This window comes from Talpa europaea, assembly GCF_964194135.1.
Source record: "Talpa europaea genome assembly, chromosome: 14".
In the NCBI taxonomy this organism is placed as follows: Eukaryota; Metazoa; Chordata; class Mammalia; order Eulipotyphla; family Talpidae; genus Talpa; species Talpa europaea.
The window spans coordinates 6,764,498-6,792,234 of NC_140082.1; the positions used below are offsets into that span (position 1 = coordinate 6,764,498).

At 57.4% G+C, this 27,737-nt stretch overlaps 1 protein-coding gene across 1 annotated transcript in view; it reads left to right on the forward strand.

Annotated features, from left to right (window-relative positions):
• The window catches only part of TPCN1 (two pore segment channel 1), a gene marked incomplete at its 3' end in the record, with an annotated part of 43,139 nt that extends 15,641 nt beyond the window's left edge, over positions 1–27,498 (forward strand). Inside the window, exons 3-28 of the mRNA XM_084253383.1 lie at positions 7,402–7,529; positions 9,196–9,372; positions 9,718–9,831; positions 10,449–10,579; positions 11,356–11,444; positions 12,602–12,636; positions 13,133–13,191; positions 13,442–13,541; positions 15,312–15,428; positions 15,607–15,731; positions 16,370–16,418; positions 16,933–16,996; positions 18,225–18,269; positions 19,368–19,424; positions 19,504–19,557; positions 19,966–20,038; positions 20,696–20,803; positions 21,634–21,705; positions 22,228–22,317; positions 23,325–23,440; positions 24,173–24,219; positions 24,764–24,832; positions 24,981–25,065; positions 25,684–25,823; positions 25,977–26,057; positions 27,382–27,498. Coding sequence (XP_084109509.1) covers positions 7,402–7,529; positions 9,196–9,372; positions 9,718–9,831; positions 10,449–10,579; positions 11,356–11,444; positions 12,602–12,636; positions 13,133–13,191; positions 13,442–13,541; positions 15,312–15,428; positions 15,607–15,731; positions 16,370–16,418; positions 16,933–16,996; positions 18,225–18,269; positions 19,368–19,424; positions 19,504–19,557; positions 19,966–20,038; positions 20,696–20,803; positions 21,634–21,705; positions 22,228–22,317; positions 23,325–23,440; positions 24,173–24,219; positions 24,764–24,832; positions 24,981–25,065; positions 25,684–25,823; positions 25,977–26,057; positions 27,382–27,498 — 2,342 coding nt within the window. The remainder of the gene's footprint in view (positions 1–7,401; positions 7,530–9,195; positions 9,373–9,717; positions 9,832–10,448; positions 10,580–11,355; positions 11,445–12,601; positions 12,637–13,132; positions 13,192–13,441; positions 13,542–15,311; positions 15,429–15,606; positions 15,732–16,369; positions 16,419–16,932; positions 16,997–18,224; positions 18,270–19,367; positions 19,425–19,503; positions 19,558–19,965; positions 20,039–20,695; positions 20,804–21,633; positions 21,706–22,227; positions 22,318–23,324; positions 23,441–24,172; positions 24,220–24,763; positions 24,833–24,980; positions 25,066–25,683; positions 25,824–25,976; positions 26,058–27,381) is intronic.
• Between the last annotated feature and the right edge of the window lie 239 nt (positions 27,499–27,737).

Sequence of the window (27,737 nt, forward strand, 5' to 3'; positions counted from 1 at the left end):
CCCTCCCCTAGCCTAAGCCTTTGGCAGAACAGGTTTTGGGTACGAGGCCAGCGATTCAGCCGGAGGACTCTGCGCCGGTTCTTGCCTTTCTGGAGGCCGGTCTATTTGCCCAGGTCTCTGCCTGGGTTTGGTGCCTTCATACTGTGCACTGAACGTGGGTCTGTCCCACGCGGTCTCGCTAGCGGTCATCACAAAGCACAGCCCCAAGGAGGACATGTGCATTCGACTTTCTTTGGCCATTTGGTTTCTTTGCCTGATTTTTATCTGGGGGCCTTTGCAGAGCCAGCCAGCTCGGCAGCAGCGAGGCACGGCTGCGCTTGTAAAACTCGTCTGTGTCTATCTAGTTTATTTTTCTGTCCTCCTCGAGCTTTCTCCCATGGAGTGGGGCTCTCAGCGACAACTGGCAAACGGGCGGGTGGCTGCTCGTTGTCATTCTGGTGGGCACGGGCTTCCGGAGGGCTCGGGGTACTTTGTGGGTATTTGTTTCTGTGATGCCTGGAGCCCAGCTGGCACCCATCCCAGTTAATGGATGAAGAAACTGAGGCTGTAGGGGTTAACGTCGGGAGCGGGGTTAACGTCGGGAGCAGGGGGAGGGTGCAGCTGGCAGTGGACTTGGGGGTCCAGGGCTATGGTTTGTCTTGAAGAGGGTACGCAGGGTGTGCGTTTGAGAAGAGATGGTGCATGGAAGAGAATGAGATGAAAAGGAGAGAGGGTTGAATGGGGGCAGGGTCTTCAGCATAAACCTGCCCGCCAGCAGTCACCGCCTTGCTTTCCGAGCAGAGCTGCCTCCCCCTAGCCTCCCCGCAGGAGCTCACAGGCCTTCCATCTAAGCAACCTCCTAACCCTGTGCCCCAGGAGGGCCACCCCAGGAAGGCAAGTGGTTTACCCAGCCTTAGCTGACCCTGCACTCTCTGGATTGGGGGGAGGGATGTTGCAGAGCACGCCCCTCCTGCCTGCAGTTCCCTCTTCCCTGGTGCAACTTTATGGCTGGCATATGGAAAGTGTTTCTATTTACCCAGCTCTGCCAGGACCCGCTGCATGCTGTGCTCCAGCAACGGAAACCTTGGATTCCCCGCAGGGTCATTTCAGGGCTGCATGCAAAGCAGCCAGCTGTTTGCAGGGAGCGCCTGGGCCCTGTTACATCAGCATGGAGGAAGCGTCACCATCTGTGCAAACAGGTCATCCTGGTCTGTCTGCCTGTCCTCTGGACGGGAACTCTCCCGCTTTGAGTTAGAGCTTTTTGTTCTTTTATTTTCTGCCGCCTGTCAGTTCAACCGGTTTCTTTCAGTTCCTTCTCCACCTCCTGCCAGTGATTCAGTTCATCTCCCTGGGCTGATGGCCAGAATGTGGGGAGGGCAGGTGAGGGGTAGAGGTTGCGTAAATCTTCAGTCACCAAGGTCTGTGCACCTGAAAAGGCTGCGGGCTGGTTTTCATGTGAGCTCATCTGTCAGGCTCCAGGCACGCAGAGCAGAATATTTCCCTTCCTGGAACTTTGCCCGCAGGCACAGATTGGGATCTTCTTGGTCACCGAGAATGTTCCTGGTCAGCTCCCTCTGGCCCTTTAAAACCTCCTGCAAGGGGAGAAGCTTGTCTGTGGAGAGGGCCAGAAAGAAGCTTCTTCCACCCCCTGTTCCCTCCACCTCCTGCTCCTTCCGCCCTCCCGAGGCCATCCTTTCCCCTCCGTCCCTCCTGTTCCCAGTCCAGCTGCCTCCCAAGAAAGGCCAAAATGCAGAGACTGGCCGTCATCTTCCTGGAGGAGGTAGTAGGGACCCGGCTCCCTGACTGCCCTGTCGTGAGGTCACCCCATCTCTTCCATCCGGGCCCTCGTGGTATGTTTTGACCTTGTCCTTCCAGCTCCCAGGAGAGCCCCCCAACCTAGGCGAGAAAGGTGCCCAAGTCTGAAGTTGCCCATAGATTCATTCACAGTCTTTAATTATCACCCATGTACGGGGGCCAGGCTGGGGTTGGGGGACGCTGGAGAGGTCTATGTCAAAAGCCCACTGTACCTTTCATTGGCCAGTCATTTACCTGGAGGCCTGTGGTCTCCCAGGAAGTGCAGATCCACTCCAGGGGGGCAGGAGTAGACCAGGCCAGGGTATTGGGCAGGCGGGTACTACCACCACTAGGGCTGAGGCTTGCCAGGCAGAGGCGGGGTCAGACCCAGGGGACGGGAGGCACACCTGCCCTGGGACTCCACCCGCCCCTGGGGCTTGGGTCCCCAGGAGTCAGGGCCTCGTGCCCGACACAGCCCCTCTGAACTTCAAGTCCCCAGTCTGTCTCACGCAGACTTGGACGCAGGCCCTTCGAGACACCTGCCCCCATGCTCCCCTCTTTATGACCTTAATTGCCCTTTGCCTTGAGAAGCTGCTGAGCATCTGAGCAAGTCATGTTCTGGAACAATAAAGCCCTTGGGAGTTGGAGCCTTTCCATTGCCTCTTTGGCCTTTCTCTCCTAGCACATGTGGGCGTCAGGGTTAGAGTAGAACAGATGGAGGGAGCCCGCCCCAGGCGGTGCCGCCCCGCCTCTTGCCAGGCTCTGAAAGTGCCCTTGGACTTGGCAGCGGCCCCAAGGCCCAAGGGCTGTACTTAAATGGAACAGTTGCCTTCCTCAAGGCCCTCTCAGTAATCCCTAAATGTGCCACCTGGCCCCTGAGCCTGCGCGGGGGGCTCTTTGCAGTCACCTGTGACTTTCTGGAAAAGCCCCGTGGTGTTCCTGGTCCCCTGGGCCTTTCAGCCCGCTCCTCATGCGACACAAGCACTCTGTCTTGCTTGGCCTTTGGGGCCTCAAGAGCAAGCCAAGTTACGTTCTCTGAGATCGCATCAGGGAGGATGCTTGAAGCCCTGAACCAAGGCCATCCTGGGGGAGGAGAAGTCTTTGTTAGCCCCACCTTGTCCGAGTTCGCCTTTCTTTTTAAAAGTCCTGCCCTGAATTGCTCTTACACAAAGTGGTCCCTCTCCAGCAAGTCCTTAAAAGAATGATGCGTGTGGAAAACACAGAGAAAATTACTGCCCTTGGATGCTGGCTCCCTGGGTCTACCCCACCACACCCTGCGGGTTGCCCCTTGGGCCCCGCCCTCCTGTGTGTGGAACCTTCCTGGCTTTCCCTTTACCTTGTTCACTCGTACACTGCCTCACGGTTCTGGGCTCGGCGGCCACCACAGTGAACAACTGTCCTGTCCTCATGGACCTGACACCCCAGGCAGGGAAACAGGCCAAGAGTCTATCAGTGCCCTGCCAGGCAGCTGCCTCTTGGAAGGGCGCATGGCAGGCCGAGAGGGAGAGAGCCACCTCACAGTCTCTCTGGATCTAAACCTACAGTTGCAATGAGGTGCACAGCAGCCAACCCAACTCCCTCCTCCCTGGTGAATAACCTTTCTTCAAACATCCCCGATGAATGTCCTCTTCGTGAGGCCTGGTGGAGATGGGGCCTCAGCAGAAAGGAGCCCTGAGAGGCAGGGGCTGCCCAGGTACCTCCAGTCCTCACCCAGGGCCTAGCACCTGGAGGCTGTCCTCCATCGCCGGGGATGCTGAGCAAGCGAGTAGAAGAATAAGGCCACTGTTGGCTTTAAAGTACTTTTATTACGCTTTTTTTTTTTTTTTTTTTTTGCTAACTTTCAGATCATAGTTTGAATAAAACAGCAAGGATGTGTGTCCCTAACTGTAACAGAACGTGGCATTCGCTTATTTCAGTATTTTGAATATGACCAAGTTGAAGGCCCTCTGTCCTGGGCACTGTTGGGAGCTCTGCTTGCTCAGCCCAGTCCGGTGCCTGCCTGTGGCTGCTACCCAGGAGTCACCTTTTGGCTTGTGCCTCCCTGGTCTGCCTGAGAAGGTGGGAAGGAGGCTTGACCTTCCTGTGTTTCTGCTGGGCCCATTTCAGAAATGGGCTCTGGGATCAGAGCTGGGCGTGCTGGCATTGGGGAGAGAAGGGCCAGAATTATTGAGTGCAAACTGCATCCAGATGTCCCATCTCTTTCTGTGATTCCATTTTAGCGATGGGACCAGTGGTCTATTTTTGGCCCTCTTAATGCTACCTTCTCACCCTTTTCGGTTTCAAGTTCTTGTGAGGCATGTTGCCAGCCCGCCTGGTTTGGTATCCCAGCCCTGCCTCTCATTAGCTCCGCAGCCTCCGAAAGGCGCTTAGCCTTTCTGTCCTTAGTTTCCGTGATTGTGGTGGGGGTGGCAAGGATAATATTACCTTTTTTGTAGGATTGTTTTGAAAAATAAAATGGGCTGATCGGTATCATGTCCTCTGAGATGTCTCGTTACCTATTGCTATATAACAAAGAGTCCCAAAACATAGTGCTTAAGACAGTAATACCATTTATATGGTCTGCAATTTGGAATGGGGTCTTCTCTGCTCCATGCGTTGGCACTGACTGGGATGGAGGATGGGTTGTTGAGATGGATTGTCACCTGACAGACCAGTTGCTAGTGGCTGTGGGCCAGGAGTGCAGCTGGACCGTGGACCACAGAGCTTGATTCTTCCCCACTGGCTTCTCCGACAGCTGCTTGAGCTTCCTCACGACATGGTGGCTGGGTGCCTAGAGCAAGTGTCCCAAGGGGAAAAGGTGGACTCTTTTCTATGACATCGACTTGGAAGTCAAAGGTGATACAATTAATAACTAATCAGAAGAAGTAAAAGAAAATGGGCCTCTCTGGTGGCCTAGGGGTTAAGACTCAGCACTGTCACTGTGATGGCCTGAGTTTGATTTCTGGCCAGGGAGCTGACTCACATGGCACAGCAGACCTCTCCTGTCTCCCCGCTGCTCCCCTCAGCAGTAGATTTCAGTAGATCCAACCATTCTGCTCCCTACTCTGTCTCTGGTAAATCCTCTCACCCTCCCGCACCTCTGGCCTACACCCCAGTTTTTCTATACCAAAATAAATAAAAATCTTACAGTAAAGGAATAATTCTTTAAAAAAAAAAAAAAAAGATTTGAAGACATTTCAAGGAAGATCCGCAAATGGCAAATAAGTTTGTGGGAAGATACGCAGTTTATTTTTTTTTTTAATGGGAAATGGTTTGTGTTTAGAATTAGCCAGCTGGACTCAGGTTAGAGGACCCCAAGGTTGTTGGCAGCATCAAAGCATTGTAGTCAGGAGCCAGTCAAACAGGGGACTTTGCTCCGTGGAGTCTGATCAGGGAGCTGACCTTGGCCTTGTCAGTGTCCCAGAGCTTCTCCACAGCCCGTGTGACCCGCTGCTTGTCCTTGACATCCACCGGGAACTCGTGTGTTGCTGCTTCTGTCTCCTTCAAGGCTGACTCAGTGGTCGGGGGTACCTGATGCCGTCATGAGGGTCAAGCTTGTTTCTCCTGGGGGTGCTCTTCCCAGGATATTTGGGGTGCCTCTGGAGCCACAGTGTCTTGGGCTGTTGAAAAGGGGTTGACATGAAGACCTTTTTCTTGTGGCTGTGGATGCCTTCCAGCCCCTCTCTCTTGGCCTTCAAAGCCTTTGCTTTGGTTTCACTTCCAGAGGGGCAGGGGCTTCCTTGTTTGCTTTTGGTGTGTCTTCATGAGACTCCACGCTCAACATTATTAGGCATCAGGAAAATGCAAGTGAAAGCGTTGCCTTGAAAAACAATTCAGTGCCCATCAATGCCTTTGAGAATGGTTATGATTAAAAAGATTGAGCTTATGAGTTCTTGGTGAGGATGTGGAGGAACTGGAACCCTCTTATAATACTGGGAACCCTCATATACTACTGGGGGGATGTACTTCACTTTCTGAGGTGTACCAAGTAAGGGTTTGGGTGAGGGCGTGGAATTTCTCTTATTCTCTGTACAACATGGATGAATTTCAGAATCATGCTGCCGAGCGGAAGAGCCAAACCAAAAACACATTCTGCAATTCCGTTCTATCAAATTCTAGGTGCTGCAGAATCAGCTAATAGTGACAGCGGATCTGTGACTGCCTGGGGATGGATAGGTAGGGGGCTTGCAGGGATGACATAAATTTTCTGGATGGTAGTGATGGTTTTACAAATGTGTACATATGTCAGAACATCAGCGCGTGCACTTGCAATGTGTTCAGTTTATTGTGTGTCAAACATACCTCAATGAATATGTTTGTAAAATTGGGTGGGAAGGAGCTTTGCAGATAGATGAGCCATTTGTCCCGTCTGGCAGTTCAAGGTCAGAAGAACCAGTTGTGACCCACCATCCCTGTGACCCCTGCTGGTTCCCCCCCTTTTCCTGTTCAATCGTGAGCTTTACACATTTGCTTCCTGCCAACTCTTTGATTCCAAACATTTGATTCTTTATCCTCCTTTAGAGTGTGGATTACAGGGAACCCAGCTCTCTTCCTAGATTCACTTCTTTTTTTTTTTTTTAAATAATAAATTTTATTTTTATATTCCCCATACAATTGCAGCCCCCCCATTCTGACCCCAATCCCTCCCCCTAGATTCACTTCTTAAATTAACAAGTTGAGAGTCATTTCTCGGGCCATCGCTGCTCAGAAGAGACAGCTGAGTGTGTGACAAGCCCAACTCAGGCTTAAGTAGGAAAGGCTCTCCGCTAGCGTTGGAAACGCTAAGGGTGATTTCCTGCTCAGCTCTCAGGGCTGCGGCAGTGTGTTCCCTGTTACTGGTTTGTTCTCCACTGGCTTCCTTGTCAGGCAGGCTTTCCCTCCTGGAGCCAGCAGCAACAGGGAGCGAGCCCCCCCCCGCCCCCCCCGCCCCCCCCCCCCCCCCGCTAACTAGCCCAGGGACGCTCCATCTCGGGTAGAACCACTCACCCACTTTTGCTGATCTGGGGCCATTGCCCTTGTCCAAACTGGTCCTGTCCAGGAGAGGTCGGGGGCTCTTACAGCGTCTGGGTCGCCTCCCTGGACAGCTGGGGTGGAATCAGCAGAGCCAAGGACTATGGATGGAGAGGAAGGACAGGTTGTTGCCCAGGGCAACAAACCGGGGTGGCGACCATGGGAGAAAAGGCTTGAGCGTCAGCAGAGAAGAGCAATGCTGGTTCCTGCACCACGGGCCCACCCAGCTGTTCCTGGTTTTTAACTGAGGGAACATTAACATGCTTGCAAAAGTCAGAAGTGTACAAAAAGATCATTCCCTCTGGCCGTCTCCAAACCCCTTGCAGGCAACCAATTTCACTGAGTTTTATTATCCTTCCTATTTCTTCTTGTAAAGATAAGCAGGTGTCTGTGTTTCCTTGCTCCTTCCCCATTGCACCCAAGAGATGGCATAGCTTTGTGTGCTCTTTGATTTGCTTGTTTTCACTTAACAAGATGAGGAAAACTGTTGCTAACTAGCCAGGCCAGCGCCTGCTGCGCTCAGGCCTGAGTGTGGCTGCGCAGGTGGTGAACGCGACCCAAGAGCAGAGGCGGGCACGGCAACGGTGTCTTTATCCTCTTAAGTCTGGTGGTGGGTGACCCTCTCCTCTTTCAATGCAGACGGAGGCACCTATGCCATCCACGATGCCCAGGCTCCCAGCCCAAGCTCCGGGGACGAGGGCTTCCCCTCGAGCCCCACCGGACACAACTGGGAGATGAATTACCAAGAGGCAGCCGTCTACCTCCAGGTGAGTGTCTCCCCTTCAGGACCCCACTGCTCCTGGCACCGTGGGTGGAGGGGTGGCTGGGGCTTTGCTTCCTGTTCCTGCTCTTTGTCCCTGGGCTGGAAAGCCAGCCTGGCGGTGCCTCCACGGTGGGATTGTGTGGGCTGGTCTCAGGCGCCTGCTTTGTGGCTCTGCCTGCCCCCAGGATTCCTGTCTGGCCCCCTGGCCTGTCCTGCCCTTCTCCCTCTTCTCGGGGGCACACTGGGGGCCAGCAATCGGGAGGGACTTGAGAGGGGGTGGTGGGCATTGGGGGTGGGCCCAGTGGTGGTCACCCCCTTCCTGTTGAGCTGGCTGCCACTGACTTCACCTTTGCTCTCTCACGTTTTCATTTTCTATGTAAGTAAAAGTAATATTACACGCGCATTACAGCAAGCTGAGGTACAACGGGGATGTGGGAAAAAATCTGAGACACTCGCCATCCACATTATGTTAAGAATGACACATGGGTCCCGTGGTGCCCACCGCTGCACGGTCTGCCTTTCCCCGTGGTGTGTCAGTCACCGCAGCGTTTTTCTTAGGCTGTTAGAACTCTTACAAGAGCTTCAGTGACTTTATCATCATACCTGGCAAATGTAGCCTCCTTTACCCAACTATCCTGTGAAGGTGGAGCGTTCTCCCTCCACATGTTCCCTTTATCCTGCACTGTGTGTTTCCCCTGGTACAAAGTGTAATCCCAGGGCAGTCTGGAGCTGCCTCCAGAGCAGTAGTCTGGCTGTGGGGAGCCTGTGCTGGTGTGTCAATGTGTGCATGCCGGTGTTCGGCGCGTGTGTGCCGGTGTATCAGCATGTTGTGCCGGTGTGTCGGTGTGTGTGTGCCGGTGTGTCAGCATGTGTGTGCTGGTGTTTTGGAGGGTGTGTGCTGGTGTATAGGTGCATGTGTGCCGGTGTGTCACCACGTGTGTGCTGGTGTGTCGGCATATGTGTGCTGGTATGCTCCGGTGTCCAGCCCCTCGCTGCTGTGAGGTGTCTGACGCCCTCCCTTTCCTCCTCCCAAATCTCACCTGTGGATTCACTCACCCCAGAGCCTCTGAGACAGCTCTGACGTAGGGTGGGCTTCACCCGGGAAGAAGAGAGCAGAGACCTGAGGTCACCCACTCCTGGCTGCCTCCTTATTTTTCCTCATCCGGTTCATGCTCTCGCCAGGCCCCGAGGCTGGAGCACCTCTGGGGTTCACATGGGTGGCAGGGGTGATACTTCGCTATGCCCTGTAGGGGGGGCAGCTCCTCCTCTGTCCCCTCAGGGGTGATTCCAAGCCCTGGTGTTCATCTCTGGGCCCCACGTGGGTGGCTTCCTCTAGCCAGACCTTCATCCCTGGCAGTTTGCTCTAAGGAACTATCCAGGAACTACATTTTGCAGTCTTCCAGCCCAGGAGTTTCCCAGGCCGCCGTGTGTGCTCTCGGCCCTGGTGGCACGGAGCCCGGGACTGGGCTCACCCGCACCCCTCCTGGGCCACTGAGACGTGTCTCCATGATAGAGTGGTACGGGGGGTTGTAGCACTGAAGCTCTGAAGCAAGGGGGTGCACCTGGGTACTGGCCAAGCGAGGACATGCTCGTGGGGGCTGCCAGCTGGGGCAGCGAAGCCTTGGAGCTGCTGAGGTGGGTGACCCTTCCCCTCTGCTGTGTTTTCTCAGGAAGGCGAGAATAACGACAAGTTTATCACCCACCCCAAGAATGCCAGAGCACTGGCGGCCTACCTCTTTGCACACAACCACCTCTTCTACCTGATGGAGCTGTCAACGGCCCTGCTCCTGCTGCTGCTCTCCCTGTGCGAGGCCCCCGCCGTGCCTGCGCTGCGGCTTGGCATTTACGTGAGTGCTCTGGCAGGAACATTTTGGAAGGGCAGACATAGCGAAGAGATTTAAAACAAGGCAGCCCTGGGAAGTGCTAGAGGTGGCAGGGAGTGGGCCTAGCTCGCCCTCTTGCCTGGGGTCCTGCTGGAACCCTGACTTCAGCCGGTCTCGCTAGTTCTGCTCACAAGAAAACTCCAGGGTAAGCCGCCCTCTGAGTGCCTGACTCTGGCCCAGGGCCTGTGCCCTGGCTGCAGGTGGGTCGGGCACCTGGCTGGCTTGCATTCGCACCGCTGGCTCCCACCTTGGGGGGGAGGGGGGCAGGAAGGCAGGCAGTGTTGCCATGGCCACACCATCTGGTTGCAGGTCCACGCAACCCTGGAGCTGTTTGCCCTCATGGTGGTCGTGTTTGAACTCTGCATGAAGTTGCGGTGGCTGGGCCTCCACACCTTCATCCGGCACAAGCGGACCATGGTCAAGGTGACGTGTCCATCTCTGTATAGTGTCATCTCCTGTGTTGCCTTCAAGCCCGTACCTTCGGGGCACTTCCCAGGCTTGTGAGCGTGGCCCGTCCCCCCCAATGCTGTCGCACTGTGTCACGTGCTACACACGCCCCACGTGATTCAGAGCTTAGGGTGGGCATGGTCACCCTGAGAGAGGCATCTGATGGGCGCTGCTGTACACTCGGCTGGAAGAGAATGGGAACTAGGTCCTGGCAGCTGGGGTTCACACCCCGGGCTGTCCGGCCTCCAGGCCCATGCTGACCCGCAACCTGTGTCAGAGAGGCACTTTGCAGTGTAAAGTGTGCACCTGTATTGGGAGATGTACCCCAGAATCGGAGGGCACAACGGGCGCAGTCCTCAGGGACCCTGCACTCCGAGTGAGGGCCTCCCGGGGCTCTCCTCTTGGGCTCATTGTCCTGGGGCCACATGTTTGTGCCAGTAGCTGCAGCCCCTCTGGGGGCTGCTTGATGTTGGAGATAGGAGAGGGCCGGCGAGAAGAGAAGGGCCAGAATGGGCAGTATCTAGCCGGCCCTTGCTTCGGGGTACTGAGGAGGGGCTGGGTGGGGGCTGACAGTGCCTGTGCCTGCCCCCCAGACCTCCGTGCTGGCGGTGCAGTTCGTTGAGGCCATCGTGGTGTTGGTACGGCAGACGTCCCATGTGCGGGTGACCCGGGCGCTGCGCTGCATCTTCCTGGTGGACTGTCGGTACTGCGGCGGCGTGCGGCGGTAAGGCCTGGGCAGGAGCCTCTCAGACAGTTGCTGCCGTGGCCTGGTTGCCCCCCTGGGCCGGTGGAGCAGGACCCAGTGAGTCAAGGACCTATCAGACCCTACACACTGGGAGGTTCTCAGCACACTCTCTGCCCTCTGCTGGCGGCCCCCCGGAGAGGGAGGTGTGCTGCACCCAAGGCGCGGGTTCCAGGGTCTCACCTGCAGCCTGCTGGGGCCGGCTTCGCTCTCTGATGCTGGTATCTGCCTAAACACTGTGGCAGCTGCAGTGCCTTGGCCATGTCTGCGTGGCCCCAGCAGGCTCTCTTGATGCCACTGAGCCTGGGGGATGAACCTAAACCTTCGGCCTAGAGTTAAACTTACCTTGAAGACCCCATCTGGAAAATCTCCAGACTGGGGGGATGTTGGTGAGGGTGGACTAGGGGTCGGTTGTTGGCCCTACCCTCAAAGCTGGACACTGTCCTGGGATGAGGAGGCCCTGAAATGCCCCTGCTTCCCACACCTGCTGTGGGAACCATGCCCACGGCCATGCGCTTGGTGCCCTGCTGCTCCCCTACTTCTTTGGGCTCTGCTAGCACTGGAGGGGCTGTGCTGACCCACCCAGCTCGCCTTCACCCTCAGCGCAGTCTTCCAGGCAGACGGGAAGCCGGGCACAGGGGTGTTCAGTGTTTATGGGCTGGAGACCCCCACCACTATGCCCCGTGGGGACCTCAGGCAGCGTGTCCTGGGGCCCCACCCCAGCCAACGCCTCACCCGCCTGCTGTCTTCCTCCCCAGCAACCTGCGGCAGATCTTCCAGTCCCTGCCGCCCTTCATGGACATCCTGCTGCTGCTGCTCTTCTTCATGATCATCTTCGCCATCCTCGGTGAGCCCCCCCAACCCGGGCCAAGGCCGTGTCTAGGTGCACATGTGCGGGTGTCGGAAGATGGACCTGGGCCGGTTTAGAAAGGTTTTGAAAGTGGTGTCAACCCCATGGACCCCACCATAGGAAACGAGGTATTAGAAATAAAATGGAAGCTGCCTCTGTATCATTTCAGGCTCTCAGTCCCCCCATCCTCCATGGCCCCCTGTCCTCGTCTGATCGTTGCCATGTCTGTCTTTCTGATTTTAATTTATAGTCACGTTTCCTTCAGCAACAAATAGATGGCGTTGCTTCACACATCAGGAAGGTTTCTGTAAATGGTCACGTAGTAACCGCATCCCCTGCTGAGCAGCTCAACATTATGGTTTTAAAGCTTGTTCCCCTTGATACACGCAGATGCAGGCCACCAGCTCCCCCGTCTTCCCACCCACCGCCTCAAGCTGATAGAATTTCCATGTGCTCCACGGGGGCCGACATCTCCTAAGGGTGGAGTTTCTCCCTTTTCCCATTCAAATCACAAGGACTCAGGGAACAGTCCATTCTGAGAAAGGGGACACTGAGTGGTATTTCTCCCCCTGGACTGCAGGGAGCAGGGGATCAACGGGGTCCCTTTGAAATTGCTACTTGTCTATCATGTTCTCAGAAACAAAGATTGCAAACCAACAGTCTGGTTTTCAAACACAGCCTACAAATCGATTTAATTTGGCTTGAAAATGTTGAGTGAGTGTTTTAAAATTAGACACTTAACATAAAAATGCAGCTATCCAGCCTTGTTTAATAACAGACTTGAAGGTACTTGGGTCACTTTCTCAAATGACAGCATTTATCCGATGCCTGCTAACATTTCCTTCCTTTATACAGAGCAGGTGTTCTCCAGAGTGCCACAGTCCCCACCACTCCCTATTGTCTCTCGGTACACTGTACTCATGTACATTTATTTGTCTAATCCTTTTGAGGGTGCTAGCAATCGATTTATTGTCCCCACCCTCAATGCTGGACACAGTGTGCTAGGATGAGATGACCCTGAAATGCCCCTGCAGCCCCCACCTGCTGTGGAAGCTGTGCCCACAGCCATGCGCTTGGCCTCCTGCTGCTCTTGCCTGGGGTTTGGGACCTCTGCTCTAATCCTCTTTCCATTCTGTTTTTCTGCCACCTTCCAGGTTTCTACTTATTTTCCCCTAATCCTTCAGACCCCGTAAGTAATCAACGTTGTCAGTTTCCTCCTTTCTCCTCAGGCCGGGGAACTGGACTGACCCTTCCTAGCCAGATTAGGCAAGGACACCCTGCCTGGCCTCTCGTCATGGCTTATGGCTCCTAAAAGTTCTGGACACCTAGACTTGAGCCCTGAGGGAGTCTCTGTCCTGTCCTTAAGAGAGCCATTTCCAGAATCAGATTTGGAAAATAGGAACATTTGAGTGGAGAAGAGTCAAGCTGGTTATTTAAACCCGATTCTCTGGGAGAACAGGACAACGTTGGCTGTTTCTGCTAGAAGCATCAAATTCAGGAAGGTGGAGTCCTGGACTCCACTTCTGCTTGTTTCTCTGCCATCCCTGGGGTTCCTTGGGAGGAGTTGGTGGGGTTCCTTGGGAGGCACTGGAGGGGTTCCATGGACAAGATGGTGGGTGGGAGGGGGAAGACTGGTGTGTGCCTCGCGGGTGCCAAGGCCCTCTTCCTCTTCCTCCCGCTCCCAGTACTTCAGCACCCTGGAGAACAGCATCATCAGTTTGTTTGTCCTCTTGACCACAGCCAAGTAAGTCTGGGCTCTGCTTTGGCTTCTGCCCTCTGCTAGTGTCCAGGGCCTCCTCTTTCCAGCCGAGAATGTTCCACATCTTTGTACAGGCAGGTGCTGGGGCCCTGCAAGGATGGGAGTGGTCTGGTGCTCTCAAAGCCGTGCCCTGAGAGTGGTGGGGGGGGTGGGGGGGCCAGGAAAGCAGGAGGTGTCCTTCAAAGAGATGGGGACAGGCAGACGGGGGCCCTAGAGTAACCCTCCGCAAATGCAGCTTTCCAGATGTGATGATGCCCTCCTATTCCCGGAACCCCTGGTCCTGTGTCTTCTTCATCGTGTACCTCTCCATTGAGCTGTACTTCATCATGAACCTGGTGAGTGGCCTTGCCTCGGGCTCTGGGGTGCAGAGTTGGGGGTCCCTGGTGTGGCATGGCAGGGAACTCCCCAACTGGTTCTCAGTCAAGCAGCCTCCTGGTTGGCGACACTGCCACTGCTGCTGCCGCCACCGTAGAAGCCAAGGCCTCGCTGCCACCTTTTCACTCCCCTGGCAGACACAGCAGCTATAGAGACTGGCCCTCGCTCCATCTCAGCCGGGCCTGGGCAGAGTGCTCTTTGCCTGAGGACGACCCCCATGAACACAAAAGCCGTGGGAATCCAGAGATGAGTCTCAGTTTATAGATGAGGACACAGGGTCAGACTGCCTGAGCGGCTACTCAGCTACACAGCCTGGGCAGTCAATGAGCCCATCTGATTCCAGGGCCCTGCTCTGGTCCCCTCCATCCTGCAGCACCCACGGCCTAGGAATGGCCTGTGTGTTTCCACCCCGATTGTCACGCCCACCGGAAAATCCAGCCCAGAACCTATTCCACTAGGAGACATGGCTCCCCATACACCCCAAGACTGTGGAGGTGTTTGGGGGCAGGCTGGCCCCCAGGAACTTTCCTGATATCAGCAGGTCACCCCTGGGGCCCCCCACATCAGCATCATCAGGGAGAGGCCCCCAGCAGGTCTTATTTCTATGCTCCCATGAGCTTTCTCGTACTGGTCGCCATGTCAGGCCTGGTACAGGCCTGTAAAATCTAAAAAAGTTGAAGTCTTAAATGCTAAAAGGGGAAAACAATTTAAAAAAATCTTTTTAAAATTCCTCAAAGCCAAAAGGAAGTACGTTGGCTCTCTCCTGTTCATATAAGAGCTCCTGCATGACTGCTGTCAGTTTAGAAACAGAAATACCTACGATATGTAATTGACTTGCTTTAATTTGTGAGATATTTGCAGCTGTGGAATCTGGAATGGGGCTTGGCAAGGGACAGCCTGGGGCCCAAGCCCGGCCCACTGCCTGTCTTTTATATAAAGTTTATTGGCACACGGCCACATCCAGCTGTTTACGCCTCATCCGTGGCTGATTTCCTGCCACAATTGCGGGGCTGGGTAGTTGCAACAGATACCATCTGGCCTTCAGAACCTAAAATATTTGCTCTCTGGCTCTTTAAGGAAAAGTTTGCTGACCCTGGGCCAACAGGGAAAAAAGAAAGGGTGGGGGACTGATGTGACAGGGTGGAAAGGACAAAAGAGTCTTCCTTCAGATATTCATAACAGAAAGTGTTTCCAGAAAGGATTCTTTTGCCCTCTGCTCCCACCCTCTCAGCGCCCTCCGAGAACACAGACTGTGTCCTGCAGGCTGGCTTTGGTGAGAGGTGGTTCCAGAATGTTGTGTCTGGCGCAGGCCGCCTCATTGCCCTGACTGTGGGGGCTGTGCCTGCGGCTGGCTCTCCAGGAGGGCGTGGGCAGAGGATGCAGCCCCAGTGTGGCTCCCTCTTGCTCTGAGGATGGACGCACAGACTCCCCGGCCCACTTGGGGAGCTGACTGGGCCTGAACCCGGCATTCCTCCCGCCACTTCCTTCTTCTATGAAGCTGCCTGGCCAGGGGTGCGCAGTGGGTGGGAGCAGAGGGAGCTGGAAAGTGTAGACGCAGTGTCTCCTGTATCTGAAGCCAGGAAATGTATGCATGGCCACGAGCGCCCTTCCTCTCTGAGACTTGGAGACAAGCTCCCCACACCAGGAGGGCAGCCAGATGGTCTGTCCCAGCCCCCAAACCTCGGGGACACCCTGCCTGCAGGGGGCCAGTCTGTGCTTTCCCCTCACAGCTTCTGGCCGTGGTGTTCGACACCTTCAACGACGTCGAGAAACGCAAGTTCAAGTCTCTGCTGCTGCACAAGCGAACTGCCATCCAGCACGCCTACCGGCTGCTCGCCGGCCCCCGGGTAAGGAGCGCGGCTGCGCGGGGGTGGGGCTGGGCCTGCTCTCCCTCCTCTGCCCTGAGCAGGCGTGTGCTGGGCACCTGGCAGCCCATTGAGCTGGGCATCAGAGTGGCCACCCCTAGGGAGGCGCTGCCAGGCTGGGCCGGGCTGCACCCCCACTGCTGCCCTCCTCTTCCCGCAGGAGCCTGGCGGCATCTCCTACAGGCGGTTTGAGGGCCTGATGCGCTTCTATAAGCCCCGGATGAGCGCAGGGGAGCGCTACCTTACCTTCAAGGCCCTGAATCAGAGCAACTCACCTCTGCTCAGGTAAGAGCAGGCCCCAAGGTTGGCTAGTGTGGCCGGAGATGGTCGGGCAGAGGGACTTGTTAGAGACTTTAGTTTTCTTCACAGAGACGAAAGTCCAACCCAAACTCAGTACAAGGCAACTTAAGAAAAGAGCATATTGGCTCATGAGTGGACCGGCCCAGCACTCCCACCCCCAACCAAGCGCAAGGCCAGGTTCTCCCACATGAGCAGATGCATAGAGGGGACACCCCCACACCCCCTAGTATGCACCGGGGACCCCCACAGCAGTGTCGGTCTTCTGAATGGCTCATAACCAAAACCCTTCTCTTCGATTTGGAAAGCAGCAGCCGCTGGGGACAGGAGAGAGCCCGGGCTCCGTCCCGATGGTCCCGTTAAGTCTCTGTGAACGAGGCTCCATTTCTGTTGGTCTGTGGGTGATCAGAACCGGGGGGCTGCCTCTCCAGGGAGGTTGGGGTTGTCTGCAGTCAGGGCAGTCAGCTGATGCAACGTCTGTGGTACCTGGAGGGAGGAAGCGATTGATGACCCACAGGTGCCCTGCTGCGCTGGGGTCCCCTTAGAGGGTGCACAGGCAGTCACGTGAGCGCTGATGCTCGGTGCCAGCGTGCTCACTACTCTGCTTTGCATGTTGCTCGTGACAGCCTGAAGGACTTTTATGACATCTACGAAGTCGCAGCCTTGAAATGGAAGGTGGGTACTCTTGAGAGATGGGAGGGGTGGGCAGCCCCAGCCCTACAGGGTTTTGGAGGGCGGCATCCAGCCCTCCCTGCTGGGATTGCTCAGCCCTAGGCTAGGCACCCTGCACCTCAGGGCTCACTCCCTACCCCAGGGCCTCTGGCCTTGCATTTGCCTGCACATTCACCACATGGTGTCCTGGCTGAGAGCGCCAAACCTGTCACGTCCCGTTTTCACCTGTGGTGTCAGGCCAGTGACCGAGCCTCCCAGTGCTTGTCACACGGGGAACACCACAGCGATCAGCCCCACCACAGTCGCTTTCAGGGTCATGTACAGGCAGAGCCATGCATGGCACATTCCGTGCTCAGTGAACACTGCTGGCGCCGCTGCTCCTAGAGTGAGTGTTTCCATTGTTCCCCACGTTAGCTGGGGGATCAGGAGCAGGGAAGGTGCACTGGCATCCCAGCCCCGAGGGCTGGGTGCTGGTCTGGTCCTAATGCCCTCTTTCACATGGCCCTGCCCTGGCCAGGCAAAGAAAAACAGAGAGCACTGGTTTGATGAGCTTCCCAGGACAGCGTTCCTCATCTTCAAAGGTAAGGCCCTCTGGTGGGCGCCTAGTGCTGGGCACACACAGAGGTTCTGGAGACCACAGATGAGCATTCAAATAGCATGCTCGTGTGTGTGTGTGTGTGTGTGTGTGTGTGTGTGTGTGTGTGTGTGTAGAAAAGAAAAGTGTGGGCCTCCCTGGTGATGCAAGGGGTTAAGTCTCAGCACTATGAAGCTATCAGCAGCCCCTGCATCATGACTTCAATCCCTGGCCAGGGAGCTACCCACATGGTGCAGCAGACCTCTCCTGATTCTCCCGCTGCTCCCCTCAGCAGTGTATTTCAGTAGATCCGTCTGTTCTGCTCCCCGCTCCGGCTCTGGTGAATCTTCTCACTCCCTTCCCCACACTTCTGGCCTGCATCCCAGCTCTTGTATGCATAAATAAATACACATTTTAAAAAAAAGAAAGAAACAGTGTGATTACCCTAGCGGGGAAATAAGTGTTGGACTAGGAAGGAAGCTTAAAAACCAAAGCAAAGATGCTTGTAAAATGAATATTCATTCTTTGAAGAAAATTTACAAAGCCCAACAATTAGAAGAAAACAAAAAATCACTACACAGAGATAACCACTGTCACTCTGCTGTGTTATTTTTCTGGGCATCTTTGAAACAGGATGATATCATACCCTCTGCCTTTTTATCTGATAATGGATTTTGGTTTCCCTCCTGATGGCATTGATGGCCTGATCTATGGGTCATGCTGGCGTGGTATAAAATTCAGATTTTAAATCGGGATGCCTGTATTTATTTATTTACTTACTTTACCAAATAGTTGCCTCTTCACTTAAGGCTGGTTTTGAAGCTCCACCTGGGAGCATGGGTAGCTCAGCACCATCATGGGAAGCTTCAGGTCAGGCTTCAGAGAAGGGTGAAGATGCTGTGGTCACTCTGATTTCTCCCTGGCGAGGCCTCTGGGCACTCGACCTTAGAGGAGTGTCCACTCCACGGGCGACATCGTTTAAGTGGATGAGTAACGGCGCTTTCGCTTCCAGCAGCCGCCAGCTGACCTTGGCTCAGCTCCGTCCTGCCTCGGGTGCTGGGACCCCTCAAACCCCTCGTCGGCACTGTCCTGTACCGGGGCATCCCTCTGAGGTTGGGGGTCCCTTTTTACCTCCGGGCAGCAGCACCCTGGTTGCTTGCCCAGTGCAGTGCCAGGTAGGGGAAGGGCCGTGGCCTCTGAAGATGTCAGCACGAACCTTTCTTCTCTTCCAATAGGAATTAATATCCTCGTGAAGTCCAAGGCCTTCCAGTATTTCATGTGTGAGTATGAGAACTCAGCTCTGGCCCTTTCCTCCTACACCTCTCACTGTTCCAGAAGGCGGAGGCTCAAGAGCTGAGTCCCGGGGTCCCGCTGAGCCCGTGTAGAACAGAGAGCGCAGCGCGGCCCACGCGCCGTCGCCCGGTGGCACTGGTGCCCGCCACCTCCCGCCCGGGCTCACCGTCCCCTCCCCAGACCAGAGTTTCAGAAGCAAAATCCAGAACCACGGAGTGGTTGGTTGATAACGTCGCTTAAGTCTATTTTATTCTGTAGATTCCTCCTCGTCCCTTCCCCTCTTTCTCGAGGGGAGGAGCAGATGGCTTGCCCTTGAGTCTTGTTTCTTTCATTTCCCAGGAGGAGCAGTCACATCTAGAGTGGTGGCTGTTTTCATTTAAGCTGACTTAAAATAAAGGTTCCCCCCCCCCCCAGTAGCCACCTTCCACGCTCAGCAGCCGCCTGGGCTAATGACTCCGGAAGGGGCTGCACGGAGGAGCCCCGTCCGCACAGTGGCGTCTCTTGGGCAGTTGAGCTGATGCAGGGCTGGGCGGGTCCAGTCCATCCACAGTGCTGTGGTTCCAGCGGGCGGGGAGCGCTGCTTAGAGACCCGGGTTGGACATGCCTGTGGGCTCCTTATTTGAAGTTGGCTGTTGTTTTTAGGGCTTTCCTCCGACGGAGGTGGAATGTTCTTTTTCACGATAAACTATCGTGAGTCTATCCCGCGCTTTCTCACTCAAGCTCAGGACCACGGGGTTTTCCCTAACACCATCACTCTCACTTATCCAGAGTTCCCGCCTTAAAATCCTGATTTTCAAGTGTCCCAATACTTGAATTTTGGATGTTGTTCCTCTTTTACACCAACCTGAGCTAATCGGTGGAACTTACTGGAACTTCACTGTTATCTGAACAGTTTTTAGCAGCCCCTAGCTGTGTCTCTGCAAAGCCGCTGGTGGCTGTAGCTCATGGGACAGGCACTAGGTGGGGAGAAGCGTCTGGCCTGTGGGGGTTGGCAGCCCCGCTCCGCTGCATGCACCCCCCGCCCCCCACCCCCGGAACCTCCCCTGCCCGCACTCCCGCATCCCTCATGGGCCTGTCTTTCACAGACTTGGTGGTGGCCATCAACGGTGTCTGGGTCCTGGTGGAGACGTTCATGCTGAAAGGTGAGCCCCGCCTGGGGGTCCGGCCGCCCCACGTGCACTCCGCCCACCTCTTGAGCAGCTGCCTCTCCTCCCCGTGTAGGTGGGAACTTCTTCTCCAAGCACGTGCCCTGGAGTAACCTCGTCTTTCTCACGAGTAAGTTGCCACCACGGCTTTGCCGAGCTCGGGGCTCTTCTCTCTGGTTCTCAGGATGGAGCAGAAGCTGAGTCTGCCCCCCTTTCCCTGATTAAACTCTCTCAGGATGCCCGCTGCCGTCAGGGTCAAGTCTCCGCCTTTCCAGTCATAGGTGGTCCTTGCATGCCCGTGCCTGCCCCTGACCAGCGCCCTCCCCTCTCACCTCTGGGCCTTCGCGGGTGGTTTCTTTGCCCAGTGCCCTCGTCCCTTGCAGCCCCTGCCTCAGCTCCGCTGCCCAAGAGGCCTCAGTGTGCTGACGGGGGCTCCTCCAGAGCCCGCTCTCAAGTGCGGAGCTGGGGGTGACGCAGGGCGGACACTGAGCCAGGGCTGGGGTGGGGGGTGCTGCTCACTGCTGCCCTCCTCTTGCAGTCTACGGGGTGGAGCTGTTCCTGAAAGTGGCCGGCCTGGGCCCCGTGGAGTACCTGTCCTCCGGATGGAACCTGTAAGTGCAGAGCGGGTTCCTAGCCCTGTCTGAGAGCACACGCCCTGTGCCTGCGTTGCAGGAAGAAGGTTCAAGGCCTATGGCGGGGCCAAGGCCTCCGTCCCCATCGCAGGTCTGCCTGCCCTGGCTCTAACCTCACTCCCAGGCCACCCGCACTGTCCCTCTGGACATGAAACCAGGCAGAGAATAAACAAGTTAACATTCACAGAGCAGCGGCTGGGCAGAACAGGCAGCCCCGTACTTGCTGTTTTGGGGTTGCGATGTGTGTGGTAGAGGAGGGGTCCCTCTGTCTAAGCAGAGCTGCCCCATCTCCCTGCAGCCCTGCCTCTTCCTTAGTAACTTCGTTCTGGTTGCCAGCCCTGGTTAGTCCATCGCAGAAAGGACCCTCAGGAGGGGATTTCCAAGCTTTTCTGCCCCATGGGTCAGAGCCCATGACCTCTGAGCTGTAGCGGGGGCCTGGCCCATCAACCTCAGGAACCCGACATGACAGGAATCCTCTCCCAGGCTGGCTGCAACGGGCACCATGGCGCTGTCTCTCTGGCCTGGCTGGTGGTGGGCCCTTGAGTGGCAGCCGGGACAGCAAGGCCAGGAATGGGGCCAGCCAGGAGGGTGGCCGGGTGGGCTGAATGAATGGCCGGCCCGTCCCTCTGCCACCAGGTTCGACTTCTCGGTCACGGCATTCGCCTTCCTGGGACTGCTCGCTCTGGCCTTCAACATGGAGCCCTTCTACTTCATAGTGGTCCTGCGCCCCCTCCAACTGCTGAGGTGAGTTGGACAGGCCGGGATGGGGAGGGGAGGCGGGCAGCGGGGAGGGCCTAGAAGGCCTTGGGGTGGGCTGGGAAGTGCCCGGCTGGAGCAAGGAGACTCGCAAGCCTGGGGTCAGAGCCTGTCACTGTTTCCACCCTGCGGGCCCCTCACATCACCAGACCCTGGTCACCCTGACTGTGGACACGGCTCAGTTGAACTCGGCCCACGGTGGGGGCAGCTGCAGCCACAGACACATAGGCTCACAGTCATAAACCAGAGAGCCGCATCCTCTGAGGGCCAGGAGGGGCATTTCTGGGGACCGCTGCCAGAAATCCACAGGGCCCTGTGCAGATGGAGGTTGCTGTGTCTTCAGCAGCCGGGTTTTCCTCCTGAGGAGAGGTGGAGGTAGGAAGGCCGTGCAGACGTGTCTCTCTGGAGAGCCTGCTGCCATGTGCCCCTGGAGGCGAGGTTGGGCCTGCCAGGCAAGGGTCTGGTCCCCTGACCCCTGCCTGCTGCTCCTGCTCCTCGTGGGCCTTCGCGTCTGTCCCCTCCCCGCGGGGGTGCCCCAGTGTCTTGAGCAAGGTCTTGCCACGATTCTCCGGCTGGCTTTGTAACCTGTGGAGAATAGACTGTCCTCACCTGAGTGAGGACTGAGAAGACACGTGCGGCCACCTGGCCCCATGTCCCAGGGCGAGTACCTGGGCGAGTGCCGGGCTGACTTGGGGGATGGAAGCAGGCTTAGGTGAATGAGCTGCGGGCCCTCAGCCCTTCTCGCTCACGGGGCCGTGGCCAGCCACACAGCAGCCACGGGTGATCTGGAGCCGACCCGGCCTTCTTCCCGTGCTCAGGTTGTTCAAACTGAAAACCCGTTACCGCAACGTGCTGGACACCATGTTTGAGCTGCTGCCCCGTATGGCCAGGTAAGGCCCTGCCTCTTGGCCCCCAGGGCCAGGCACTGCGGGGCTTGTGCCCCAGGAGGGTGGGGGCGCTGCTGGGGGCGGGGAGAGGAGGATTCCCGGAAGGGACTGGCCCGCAGGGTCGGCGGGGCTTCAAGGAGACCGGACTCTTGAGCACAGAGGTCTCCTCCAGCACTTGCTCCTCTGACCTGCCTGAGACACTGAGTAGGGAGGGCAGGGAGCTGTCAACTCACTTCTCACCTGTGTCTACATTCACAGGTAAGGGGTCACCTGTGAGTCTACCTTCACAGGTAAGGGGTGAATCTCAGGTAAAGGGGCATCTGTTAATAGAGTCCTGATCGAGCCGTTTCTGACCCCAGACCTGAATCAGAGGCCCCTTCCCTGCAGGCACTTTCCAGTTGGTGCACCTGGCTAGGGGCATGCCTGTCCACAGTGAGCACAGAGGGTCCAGCAGGCCGGGGCTGCGCAGGAGCCGGTCCCTGCCTGGCCCTCAGTCACCCTGTCCCTTTTGACCCTCCTCCCCAGCCTGGGCCTGACCCTGCTCATCTTTTACTACTCCTTCGCCATCGTGGGCATGGAATGCTTCTGTGGGATCCTCTACCCCAACTGCTGCAAGTGAGTGTGCTCAGCCCACTGCCCGCAGCAGCTCATGTTCCGGAGGGCCTGAGCGCGCCCAGTACACACGCCTCTAGCCCTGGGAACCCCTGCCTGGCTGCAGGGAGGGGCCTGATGCAGGGGTAGTCTCTGAAGTGAGGACGCGAGCCCCCTGCATGGGCTGGGACTGCACTCCCATTGGGCCTTGATCTGCTCGCCCTTTGAGCTGAGGCTGGAGGCCCAAGTCCCAGCATCTGGGACCTGACGCATCAACGGGGTCCGCCTCTTAGGATAAGACAGACGCTAGGACGGTCCAGGGTGGGCTGGATTGCTGGGAGCACAGCCTCCTGACGGCTCCCTCTCTCCTCCTCCCTTCTTCCTGGGCCACCGCTGTGGAGGGCTCTGCCGTCACTTCACCCTGCAGTGTTCTCCCGCAAACCGGCCCTTGAGGCCTCAACAACATTTGGAGTGTTGAGCTCAGCCTGGAACCAGACCCCAGAGGGGTGGGTTACATTTGAGGGTGCATCAGAATCACCAGGGGAACTGCTCAAAAGCACAAACTCCAGACCCCACCTCGTGTGTCTGAGACAGGCAAGAGCCTTCCTGACACGCTCCCTGGCGGCCCAGGAGCAGGCACAGAGACACTGGCATGGATTTTAAGAAATCAGCCAGAAAGGGTTGGAAAGAGAGCAGCGAATAAGACCTGAGAGCAGGGTCAGCCGTTAGAACCCTCCCCAGGTGCTGCGGAGAGCCACGCCCCCTCCCTGGGGTGCTACCTCAGCCCTGGCCTCCAGGGCGAATGCCGGGGAACCCTTGCCTTCTGTTCCCCTCCTCCCTAGCAGTGTCTCCCTTGGGTGCCTGAGGGGGGGCCTAGTTGGAGCAGAGAAATGCCGAGAGAGGTCAGTAAGGGGGGACAAGCTGGGGATTCCCACCAGCACCGGGCAGGGACCGGGCGGTGGCAGGGCACAGCTTTGTGGGACATCCCTTGGTTTGCTTAACCCCCTTCCCTGCTGCGTCCCCCCCGCCAGCTCGAGCACAGTAGCAGATTCCTACCGCTGGCTCAATCACACCGTGGGCAACAGGACCGTGGTGGAGGAAGGCTACTACTATCTCAATAATTTTGACAACATCCTGAACAGCTTTGGTGAGTGACATCATGGGCAGGCGCCCCGGGCCGCTGCCTTTGTCGCGCAGGTCCCAGGTGTGGTGGGCGCAGCTGTCCGAGGCCTCCCCGTCCCAAGCCCCCGGCCACTCTTGGGGCCCTCTGGTCAGGATGGAGTGTGTGGTTTGTCTGCCTGAGAGGTGCAGTGCAGCCCAGATCCCAGGGTTCTCTCAGGACCCAGGTTTTAGTCCATTTGCTGCTATGTTTTCAGTATCAGGAGCAGAAGAGCTTGGTACCTGTCGGGGGCGGGGGGTACAGCCAGTACTATAGAAACAACTCCAGCCAAGGCGGGGTCAGCCGCTCAGCCTGCCTCAGTGCCTTTGCACGGCCCCAGCTCAGGTCCGCACAACTCTGCTCCTAACTCCCATGGAGGGGTGGAGGAGAAGGGCTGTGGCTCTACCAGACGCAGCTTCTCCAAGAGGAAGGGGGAGCCCCTCGTGGCATCCCAGATCCTCACCAAGTACCCCGTCCAGCCCTGCCCAGCACAGGTTATCGTGGCCAAGGGTCTGCCCTTTTGGTCACAGTGGCAGCAGGCCCTGTAAGCTGGGCATGCGGCAAGGGCCGTGGCTGATCTCTTGAGCTGATCTCTCGAAGCTGGCAGATGAGGGCGCCATCATTTAGGGGTGTGATACCCAGGATGGGGGAGAAAGGCCCCTTGAAACTGACTTGGGAAAGTGGGTCTGCCTGAGATGGTTCTCTTCTTCCTGTTGGCAGTGACCTTGTTCGAGCTCACAGTTGTCAACAACTGGTACATCATCATGGTAAGGACCCTGCTCTGCTCCTGGGTGTCTTCCCACTATCCCAGGCAGCTCCAGGCCTCCCCTCCCCCAGTGTGGTACACTGCCCTTCCCATGCCCTGCGGGCTGTAGGTCTTGGGTCACAGGTCGGGGCTCCACAGCGAGGTCACAGCGTGGACCTGACCCAGGAGCTTTGGGCCTGAGGATCCACCCCACCCCTCTCCAAGTCTGCTGGACTTGGCTTTTGTCCCTGCACACGCCCTGGCAGCCAGAGATGCCGGTCGGCCTCTGGCCGCCACTCACCGCTAAGCGAGTGACTTCAGTCAGGAGCCTGGCCAGGGTTGCTGGTTTGGGGCATTTCCTAGTCTCCAACCGCTTCCAAGTGCTGTGCCTCCTGGGGACACAGACCTGGGAGTGTCCAGGGCTCATGCACCCGGAGGAATTTCTAGACCCTGGGGAGAAGGCCACCTTCCGCGTCTCCCTCAACCCATTGGAAAGGGCCAGGGCACAGGAGCCGCTGAGCGGACAGCAACCAGCCCCCACTCACTGGCCCTTTCCCTGCCTCCAGGAAGGCGTCACCTCTCAGACCTCCCACTGGAGTCGCCTCTACTTCATGACCTTCTACATCGTGACCATGGTAGGCACCGGGAGCCCCGTCCTCCATGGTCCCCAGCCCCTGCTCACCGGGTGGTGGCTCAGGGGCCCGGGATCCAGGCTCCGAGGTGGGGCCATGGCCTCTCCCCTGCTCACTTACGGTCTCTCTCCCTGCTGCCCCGTGCCCGCAGGTGGTGATGACCATCATCGTGGCCTTCATCCTCGAGGCCTTCGTCTTCCGCATGAACTTCAGCCGCAAGAACCAGGACTCGGAAGGTGAGCAGGGAGCTGGGGCGCACGCCGGGCGGTGGGCTGGCGGCTCAGCTGCTCTCTCTGCCTTCCTAGACCTCTCATTTGCACTGATTTCAAATGTCTAATGACAGAAAAACACCCATGACACATCACAGTTTAAGAAAGATCACGCGGTGGAGGTGCTAATGTGAACACAGCGGCCTGTTCCCCAGAACCCCCCACCCCACCCACCCCAGAAACTGCCTCTGCGGTTTCTGTCTCCATGTCTCTGAGTAACACGCACGCCTTGGTGTGAGGGCTGTCAAGGTGTGAGGGCTGTCAACCGCGTTGCCGAGCGGCCCTTCCCTGGGCCTTCATTCTTTCCAGATTCTTCATCAAAACTGTCCTGTACTTATTGCTGGTTTCCAAATCTCTATTGTATTAAGCTGCCTGAATGTTTTTGGGGACCCCCTCCAACCCTCGCTATCCCCTGCAAGGGGCTGCCTGCCCGGCGCTCTGGGCCAGGGGGGCCCTGCGGTGGGAGGGCAGGGCCTGTGGGGCTGGCCCAGGTGTGTGCCCGCAGGGGCAGTGGGAGAGTGACTGACCCCCACCCAGCCAGAGGGGGACCCCAGGCTCCTTCCCACGCTGCCCCCCCTCCTGCAGTTGACGGAGGCATCACCCTTGAGAAGGAGATCTCCAAAGACGAGCTGCTCGCCATCCTCAAGCCGTACCGGGAGGTGCGGGGAGCCGCCTCCGACGTCTCCCAGCTGCTCAAGATCCTGTCCCAGATGGAGAGATACGAGGTGAGGGGCAGCAGCCCGACCACGGGAGGGGGGCTGTAGCTGCCCGTCACCCCGCCCCTCAGCTCCTGGTGACACCTTTGGGTGGCACGGTGACGAAAGCCAGAGGAGCGGGTGAGGGCTCGGCCTGGCCCTGCAGCCTCTGCTGTTCTTCAGCAAAACACCGTGGTGTTCCTGGGGCGGAGATCAAGGACCAAAAGTGACCTGAGCCTGAAGATGTACCAGGAGGAGATTCAGGTGGGAGCGCCCAGGCCACCCTGCCCAGCCCCTGCCTGAGAGGCCCCCAGTGCTGGATGGGGCGCCCCCCGGCCCGAGTAAGGGTGGGAGGATTGCTGGGGAGATTTGAGACCACTCATTGGGCCCACTTGCAGCAGTGTCCCGGACTTGGGTTTGGGGGGCCCTGGGGGGATGGGGGGCTCACCTTGAACCCAGACCCGGTTCCCCTGGTAGGCAGCACTCCTGTCTGGTCTCTGCCGCTGTGCTCTCTGCGGAGCCTTGTCTCCATTTCCTGCTCTGAGCCAGCTGTGCACGTCGCGTGCGTGGCAAGAGTCGGCCGGGCAGGGCCAGGGCAGGCACGCTGGGCTGGCGAGGACTCGCTCCTCAAAGAGCAGGCCTGTTTCAAGGTCCCTCCCACGCTCCCCAGTGGGCCTGCCACCCCGCTGTGCCCAGGTCTCTTAGGGTTTTTGACTATTTGCTTTTTCCATTCTAATTTAAGAGAAAGGAGAAGTCCCCCCCTCCCCCCCCCCCCCCCCCCGCCCTTTCTTTTCCCCAAACAAAATCTCCCAGCCTTTCCTCATTAGCAGGTAAGGAAAAGATCTTGCAAAGCAACATGCGGGTTGGCCACCCTGCCTTGGGGCTTCCCTTCCGGGGGGGGGGGGCGGGGCTTGGGGAGGGTCTCCTGTGCCAGCGCTGTGCCCGTGCTGTTCTCTGTGGTTAGAGGGGTCACCAGACCATGCCCAAAGGCACCCTGGGGGACTGGCATTCTCTGGAAACACGAGCCCCGGCCAGGGTTCTGGGGCAGATACAGTGGGAGAGACATGGGGCTAATAACCTCAGGACTGGGGGTTGCTGCCAGGCCTCCATGTTCCCCCTGTAACAGGGGGCACACCTAGGGCATCTCGGTGCTTTTCCAACCTCTAAAGCTCTGCGACTCTGACTCTTTCAAAGCATAGGGGGTACTTCTAATCCCCTAGCCCCTTGGGGAACCCCGTCCTGCAGGTGTCACAGAAATGGTCCAGGCAGGTGGGCCATTTGATTTTTGCCAAAATGACTTCGCAGCCCTAGTGGGGGCAGCAGAAGCACCGTGGGCATCAGAGGGGCAGATGACTGCACCCTGCTTTATATGAGTAGGGTGAGCACCCCATCTGCTCTCTGCTCTGAGTTCCTATTTTCTCAGCTGTAAAGACACCTCCCCCCTGCTGCCGGCCTCGGCTGGGAGGTCACAGACGCCCAGCCCGGGTGACCCGGGGACCTGGTCAGGCCGGGGCAGTGCAGGGCTGGCTGGGGGGATGCATGGCGGGATGCACGGCCCCCTCAGCACCCTGTCGGCTCTCTGCTGTAGGAGTGGTACGAGGAGCACGCCCGGAAGCAGGAGGAACAGCGACAGCTCAGCGGCAGTGGCTTCCCCGCCGCCAGGCAGCCCGCAGGCGGCCGCCAGCGCTCGCAGACCATCACCTAAGCCCCGCTGGAGAAAGCCATCTCTTCTATGCAATAACACGATAGTATTATTTTACTACGACGTATCGAGACCGTGTGTGTGCAGGTGTACACACACGTCCCTATATATGCACATATTTATATAGAGGAAGAGGGAATGACAGACAAGATGGCCTCAGTCTGTAACCCCCTGCCCGGTGTTCCCGAACCCCATAAGTCAGTTGGTTTGCAGGGGCCCAGAGGGCTCCTGGGAGCCCTTGG